General features: G+C 47.3%; 1 protein-coding gene across 1 annotated transcript; it reads left to right on the top strand.

The window, feature by feature from the left end:
- Positions 1-1108: 1108 nt before the first annotated feature.
- Positions 1109-6089, top strand: LOC119358162 (ethylene-response factor C3-like). The gene is made up of 2 exons (XM_037624840.1): positions 1109-1821; positions 6038-6089. Exons 1-2 carry the CDS (start codon positions 1109-1111, stop codon positions 6087-6089), a joined length of 765 nt encoding a protein of 254 aa, XP_037480737.1.
- Positions 6090-7986: the final 1897 nt, after the last annotated feature.

Raw genomic sequence — 7986 nt, 5'->3', positions numbered from 1 at the left:
TGAAGAAGCATAGGGGCGAAGAGTAGGAAGCACGTCACTATGTTGTGGCAAAACCCTAAAGGCGGATTGGCATGAGCAACATCTAGTTATACAACAACACTTCTTGATGATACAAGTTTTATGTGTGTACAAAGTGAGACGTAAGCTTTTGAAGGCAATGCCACTCAAAAGCTTACAAATAGTGTTAAAATGTAACCATAATCCAAAGAGATTATTCAATTATGTGTGTTGGGAAAATGCAAGTAGAAAGCATCGGCAACCCCTACGACACTATGGACAATGTCGGTATACCATTCGAGTCTGGGGCGTGAACAAAGGTTGGCTTGCGCTTCATGATGTTCGGCCCGATGAGTGGATTGTTTTGGACTCGGTTAAGGATTGGTGGACTCGGAAAGCCACAAAGCAAACTCCGTCGAGAAGGCCGCTTATCTCGCTGATGATGCTCATTTCGTGGGAAATGTGGAAGGAACGAAATGCTCAAGTTTTCCGCAGCACTGCAGTTCCGGTGGGAGTGTTGGTCGCTAAGATCAAAGAGGAGTGCTCGCTTTGGAGCTTTGCAGGAGCAAAATATTTGAGTAACATTATGCCGCGAGAGTGATGTGTTGTATTTTGGCCTTCGCCCTTAAACTGTAAACCTTCTCTCTTAATCAATGAAAATGGCAAATCTTTTGCCTCGTTTCAAAAAAATAAATAAATAAAGGATTTGATATCTTTTTGCCTCTACAATGCATACTACATTAGTTTACCAGCCGAGAGTTTATTTGTGTTGATATGATAAGAAGCGCGATGAAGAGCGGCGCGGTTAATGGATGTGAAGAAGCGCGATGCCGATGCCTTGGTGTTTCGTCGTATGCCGCCGCCCTACGTCAGCGCGAATGCGGCGAGGCTCTCTCCACCGGCTGGTTGCGTCGCAGTCCGTTCCCTTCTAAATTACTCGGATCAAATCAGGAGGTTTAAGTAGGCGACGCAGTGCAGAGCTGTATAAAAACCCCGCGCATTTCCTGTTGCTTGCCAAGCCCCGCAAAACCCCGAACCAAGCAGGAAGCAGCCACTGCTTCTCTTCTCCCAACCTCTGTCTCCCCATCGATCAGGCTCGGCCGGTCAACCCATGGAGCAGCATTTCGCCGGCACCTTCCCGCCGGGATCATACCACCAGCACCGCTGCTACAACGCCGCCGCCGCTGCACCGTCGTCTGACTACGACACGAGCGACATGGACGACATGACCTTCCTCGGCACCCTCTTGGAGTTCACGGATCATGCCTCCTGCTCCGACCCCTCTCTCTCTTCAAGCTCGTCATCCTCCGACATGACGGGCGTCGGGGCTGCCGCGCCACATGTGCCCGCGGGCAGCAGCTCGCCGAAGCGCCGCGGTCACCATGCCCCCGCGGCCATGCCCATTGCCAATGACTTCATCGGGGTGCGCACGCGCCCGTGGGGCAAGTACGCGGCCGAGATCCGGGACTCGACGCGGAACGGCGCCCGCGTGTGGCTCGGCACCTTCGGCAGCCCCGAGGCCGCCGCCATGGCCTACGACCAGGCCGCCTTCTCCGCGCGCGGCGACGCGGCCGTGCTCAACTTCCCCGTCGAGCGCGTCCGGGAGTCGCTCCGCGCGCTCGCGCTCGGCGCCGTCGTGGGCTCGCCCGTGCTCGCGCTCAAGCGCCGCCACCGCATGCGCAGGCGTTCGCCCAACAAGAGGCCCGTGAAGCAGCAGCGCCGGGTTGCCGCCGTGCAGGAGGCAGCCCGGTCTGCGACGACCGGTGCGGTGGTGCTGGAGGACCTCGGCGCCGAGTACCTGGAGGAGCTCCTCCGGGTGTCCGAGCCGCCCATGGATCATTTCCACACAACGGCGACGGCGTCGTCCTGACACTGCAAGCTTGTCTGCTTGGATTAGCATAGCTCCCGTGGGCTCGTGCCAAAATTAATCGCATGCTACTTCTCACTGTCTGAAGAAAATGCATGTGTATACAGCGCATGAGTAAATTCGTGTACGCCAGGAAACAGCTTCCCTTCTTCTTCTTCTCAAATTTTATAAATGTCTAGTAATTAAAAAGGTTCGTGAGTTTAAGAAATGTTTGCAACTTTTCAAGAAGTGAAAAAGAGGAAAGGAAAAAAAAAGGAGAAAACAACTGAAGGAAAACCAAGGAAAACCGGCGGCAAATTTACCTATAGAAAATTAGACAAAAACCATAAGAATAACATAAGAGCATCTTGAGCCGCATATGACAAATATCATCCCTGATACGTTTGCGAATGCAGCCCGATCACCGATCATTTTAGGTCTGATGCAATCGCATACTTCAAATTTTATACCTCAAATCCACACTACACCATGCAACTCAAAAGCAATGTACTACTACATAGATATCGCCTAAACGGTCGGCGGAGATGTAGACATCCCTCATGGCGGCAATGCCGGATAGACCGGCCTCCTGATCATTGGCCGCTGCACGCAGCACCGGCTCCTCGTTGGCTCGATGTTGCCAAAGTGTTTGTCGCGCTTCGCCTTCGCCTCGCGGAGGAATCGACGGTTGGCCACCACCTCTGCCTCCGAGTGTATGGAGTCGAGGATGGCTTGCTGCTCCTCCGCCTCCTCCACTTGGGCCATCTCAAACATTGTGAGGGCGTTGCCCATGCCGAATCCACCAGCCAGATCAGCCTCACCTTCCTCCCCTGGCTCCATGGCTGTCATGGCCGCGTTCGATGCTTGCTCATGTTCCTTCGCCTCTAGAGAGTCCAGAGGCAGGCCTGACCCGGATCTCCTCTAGGAGCTCCAACCGCCGCTCCGGAGCGAGCATCACATACATGGTGATCTGTTGTCGGTCCATGACAACTAGCGGACGACGAGCTCGAGCGAATTGAACGGTGGCAACAGGGAGGGGGGGGGTGTGTGGAAATGGGACTGGCTAGGGCTGGGGTTACGTCGTCCGGCTTAAATAGCCGGATTGAAAGTCTCGAGTGGCACGTCGAAGCGACAACACTCACTGGACGCGTGTCCGTGTGGCTCCCCATATCAACGCCAAATACGGGCCAAGTATGGGGAGTGTCGATCAGTCCGGTTGTTTGGACCGGATTTGTGAGGGCTAATTAGGTGGTAATTTTGCATCCCGACAATGACTGGATAGCCCGCCCATCTGCTTTGGGGTGGATTGAGGGCTCCGGTTGTAGGTGCTCTTACCTCTCTCCTGGCACTCGAAGCGAACTGTAGCGGCCCAGCCCAGCAAAAGGCAAAGCAGGGCTCACTTTGCCTCTCGCTCGGTCGCTCGCAAATTGATCGCACACACGCATTTGGCTGAGCAGGCTTGTCGCAAAAAAATCTAACTGAGTTGGTTGGTTGACCATTGACTTTTAAAAAAAGTACATATATTTACAAATCATGAATTAAATTTTTGTCGTTGATTTGATTTTTTCACAAATTGGACAAAAAAGTTCATGAATTTGGAAAAAAAAAATCATGAAATTGGAAATTGTTCGTCAATGCGATTTTGTTTCATGAATTTGGAAAGTTTTCATTGGATTTCCAAAAAATCAAAAATTTGAAATAAGTTTGTCAATTTTGAAATAAATTCATCAATTTCCTTTAAAAAGTTCATCCAATTTTAAAAAACTTTGTGCATTTTGATAAAATCAAGAAAATAAAAGTAAAAGGTTAATAAAAGTAAAAATTTAAAATAATTAAAATAAAAAATAAATGTAGGAAAGGAAAAAAGAGTAAAAAGAAAAATAAACAGAAAGAAGAAGGTAAAAACAAAACAAAACAGGTTCTAGAGAAAAACCGAATCAAGAAATGAAAAAATACCAGCTGGGAAGCTTCCCAAAACAGGAGAGGGGAGATTTCTCTGGTGCGTTAAGATGGGCGTGCTCATTTAGATTGAGAGAAGGGAGGGGGTGTTTGCTGCGCACTAAATAGCCTATAATGGGTGAGTAAGGCGCCGAATACGATTTGGCCAGTTTAGAATAGTGTGGCGATCGTTTCTTAAAGATGCATATATTTGGAAAATTTGAGATCATTTTTTAAAGAATGCAATCAAATTTTGAAAGCAAAAACGTTTTTTAAATATTTTTCCAAAATATGAATATTTTTTAAAACGCGAATATTATTGGAAATTTTGGGAACATTTAGTAGAAACATGATTTTTTTCAATTTTCTTTTGATATGTGATCAATTTTCAAAAACAACTTTTGTTTAAATATTTAGAACATTTTTTAAAAGAAACTCAAATCCCCAAACCCGTAAAGAAACCCAGAAAAACTGAAATCTGTCGCAGCTTGCATGGGCCAGCCCAAAACGCATTGCCCTCCATATTGCGGGCAATCTACCATAAAGAGCGGCGAATAGGAATTTTCAATAAGGATAGCCTGCCTCTCGGTGCGTTATGAAAAATGGTGCTTACACTTTATAGAGTTATTGGGCTTGCCTGAAGGAGGGTGAAGTAGTATAGTCACAGATAATATTTTTCTCTTGCCTAAAAAAAGATAATATTTTTCTCAATTAAGAACCAAGATCTATTGAACCAGAAGGAGACGACACACAAACAATACAAGCAGTACCCGCACACACACAAAGCAAATGTTTCCACCCAACTAAGGCAAGGGGGTTATCAATCCTAATGTTCTCGCCGGTTGCAATGATTAAATCTGATAGTGATAGATAAACAAATAGAATAAAATAAGGTAAAGGAAACAACGAGCAATTGTAGAATTCTTAGTAATAACGGAAAAGGGACCCCCGGGCCATAGTTTCACTAGAGGAATTTCTGCGTCGGTGGGTAAACAAATTACTGTTGGGCAATTGACAGAATTGCGCACGATTATGATTGGGATTCTTCATGTCATAATTCATATATAGGCATTACGTCTGTGACAAGTAGACTGTTAAACTTATTGATGTCTATTACTATTACTCCACCCCAAGATCGCTATCCAACATGCTTCTCGAAGTATTAAGTTTATGATAAACAAAGTAAAGCATTAAGCAAGATGACATAATGTAGACAAATTAAGACCAAGCAATATGTTCAAACTCCGTCATTTTATCTCTAGTAGCAACAATACAATACATGCCTTGCAACTCCTCCTATCATATAGTAAGGTCACCGCAATATTGAACCCACTACCGTGCCCCACTCCCTGTGAAGTTCTACTCATCCAAGTGGCCAAAAAAACTTATAGATTGGAAAGCATAAATAGCAATAAAATTATACAACAAATAAATCTCAATAGACTCAAATAATTTCAATGAAAATAATCTTACCATAAACCCATAATTCATGGATCCCAACAAACACACTGCGATAGTTACGTCGAATAGAACTCAGAGGAGATCATTGCATTGAAGATCAAAAGAGAGAGAAAGCCATCTAGTTACTACTATGGACCTGTAGGTCTTGATGGAACTACCCACACATCATCATGAAGACAGTAAGGTAGATGAGGATTGCCACCCCATTGGTTTTCCCTCTCCGGCAGTGTACCGGAAAAGGCCTCCAGATGCGATCGTGGAAGAACAGAGTCTTGTGGCGGCAGAAGAATTATTTTGGGTCTCGCTTCAGGCTTTTTGGAATATTACAGAATTTATAGGCCAGGAACTAGGTAAAACGGAGCTACATGGCCCCACAACTGCTGGGGCGCGCCAGGTGAGCTTGTGGCTCCCTCATGCATCTTATGGCCCGAAGCTCCTAGGGTCATCCGTAGTCCATAAAAAATCACCGTAAAATTTCATCGCGTTCGGACTTCGTTTGATAAGTTTTTTCTGTGAAACAAAAAAAATAGGAACTAACAATGGGCACCAAGTTAATTGTTAGTTCATAAAAATAATATAAAATTACATAGAAAGCATACAAGTATGATAATATAATAACATGAAATAATTAAAAAAAATTATAGATACGTTGGCCGATCCAAGTTTCAGCCGATAGCATCCCGAGCGTGTGATGCATTGCCCTTCAACCGTCAAATCGGGTCCCATATTTTGTCTCTTCCAACGCATCGTCTATCCCCCCGTCCCCCATATCACACAACTACACGCAGGGAGAAGAGCGACATCGAGTGCAGCCGATTGCCCCATCCCAACCATGGACCATCCATAGTCGTCGCCACCTCGTTTTTGTGGCTCCGGCTTGTGGACGGGCCGCCGCACCGACATAACGCCTCATTGGCTGGCAGCGATTGCAACTTGCCGCCCCATGGTTGCAACACGAGGTGCGCCGCCCACCGCTCTCGCCGACGACGCTCGCCGCGGGTACATGCCTCTCGCGACACCATGGTTTCAGCAGCTTGTAGCAAAATCAGTTGTGGGTTCCAATGTCGATGTCTCGCTATGGTTGCACCATCGCCACCTAGCACCATCCTCGTCGGTTGAAGAAAATCCCTTGGCCGGTTCCAGCACCGCACCTCACCGGTCCTAGAACGCCTCGGTGTTGCCGCCTTGTCGGTTCCAGCACCACAGCTCACGGTCGCAACACACCGCCTCATCAGTTCCAACATTTCGGCACGCTGGTTCCATCATGCCGACTCGCGGTCGCAGCACACGTCCCCCACTCCCTATGGTCACATATAGTAAGGTCACCGCAATATTGAACCCACTACCGTGCCCCACTCCCTGTGAAGTTCTACTCATCCAAGTGGCCAAAAAAACTTATAGATTGGAAAGCATAAATAGCAATAAAATTATACAACAAATAAATCTCAAGAGACTCAAATAATTTCAATGAAAATAATCTTACCATAAACCCATAATTCATGGATCCCAACAAACACACTGTGATAGTTACGTCGAATAGAACTCAGAGGAGATCATTGCATTGAAGATCAAAAGAGAGAGAAAGCCATCTAGTTACTACTATGGACCTGTAGGTCTTGATGGAACTACCCACACATCATCATGAAGATAGTAAGGTAGATGAGGATTGCCACCCCAATGGTTTTCCCTCTCCGGCAGTGTACCGGAAAAGGCCTCCAGATGCGATCGCGGAAGAACAGAGTCTTGTGGCGGCAGAAGAATTATTTTGGGTCTCGCTTCAGGCTTTTTGGAATATTACAGAATTTATAGGCCAGGAACTAGGTAAAACGGAGCTACATGGCCCCACAACTGCTGGGGCGCGCCAGGTGAGCTTGTGGCTCCCTCATGCATCTTATGGCCCGAAGCTCCTAGGGTCTTTCGTAGTCCATAAAAAATCACCGTAAAGTTTCATCGTGTTTGGACTTCGTTTGATAAGTTTTTTCTGTGAAACAAAAAAATAGGAACTAACAATGGGCACCAAGTTAATTGTTAGTTCATAAAAATAATATAAAATTACATAGAAAGCATACAAGTATGATAATATAATAACATGAAATAATTAAAAAAATTATAGATACGTTGGCCGATCCAAGTTTCAGCCGATAGCATCCCGAGCGTGTGATGCATTGCCCTTCAACCGTCAAATCGGGTCCCATATTTTGTCTCTTCCAACGCATCGTCTATCCCCCCGCCCCCCATATCACACAACTGCACGCAGGGAGAAGAGCGACATCGAGTGCAGCCGATTGCCCCATCCCAACCATGGACCATCCATAGTCGTCGCCACCTCGTTTTTGTGGCTCCGGCTTGTGGACGGGCCGCCGCACCGACATAACGCCTCATTGGCTGGCAGCGATTGCAACTTGCCGCCCCATGGTTGCAACACGAGGTGCGCCGCCCACCGCTCTCGCCAACGACGCTCGCCGCGGGTACATGTCTCTCGCGACACCATGGTTTCAGCAGCTTGCAGCAAAATCAGTTGTGGGTTCCAATGTCGATGTCTCGCTATGGTTGCACCATCGCCACCTAGCACCATCCTCGTCGGTTGAAGAAAATCCCTTGGCCAGTTCCAGCACCGCACCTCACCGGTCCTAGAACGCCTCGGTGTCGCCGCCTTGTCGGTTCCAGCACCACAGCTCACCAGTCGCAACACACCGCCTCATCAGTTCCAACATTTCGGCACGCTGGTTCCATCATGCCGACTC

Source organism: Triticum dicoccoides, chromosome 2A (assembly GCF_002162155.2).
Source record: "Triticum dicoccoides isolate Atlit2015 ecotype Zavitan chromosome 2A, WEW_v2.0, whole genome shotgun sequence".
In the NCBI taxonomy this organism is placed as follows: Eukaryota; Viridiplantae; Streptophyta; class Magnoliopsida; order Poales; family Poaceae; genus Triticum; species Triticum dicoccoides.
The sequence above is the reverse complement of the archived record's forward strand: the minus strand, read 5'-3'. Positions and strand labels throughout refer to the sequence as shown.

Excerpts from the sequence above, each read along its gene's own strand:
- LOC119358162 (XM_037624840.1), top strand. The coding sequence starts at position 1,109 with ATGGAGCAGCATTTCGCCGGCACCTTCCCGCCGGGATCATACCACCAG. Across the intron at positions 1,822-6,037 it reads GAGCTCCTCCGGGTGTCCGA|AGCGACATCGAGTGCAGCCG; the intron begins GCCGCCCATGGA and ends CGCAGGGAGAAG.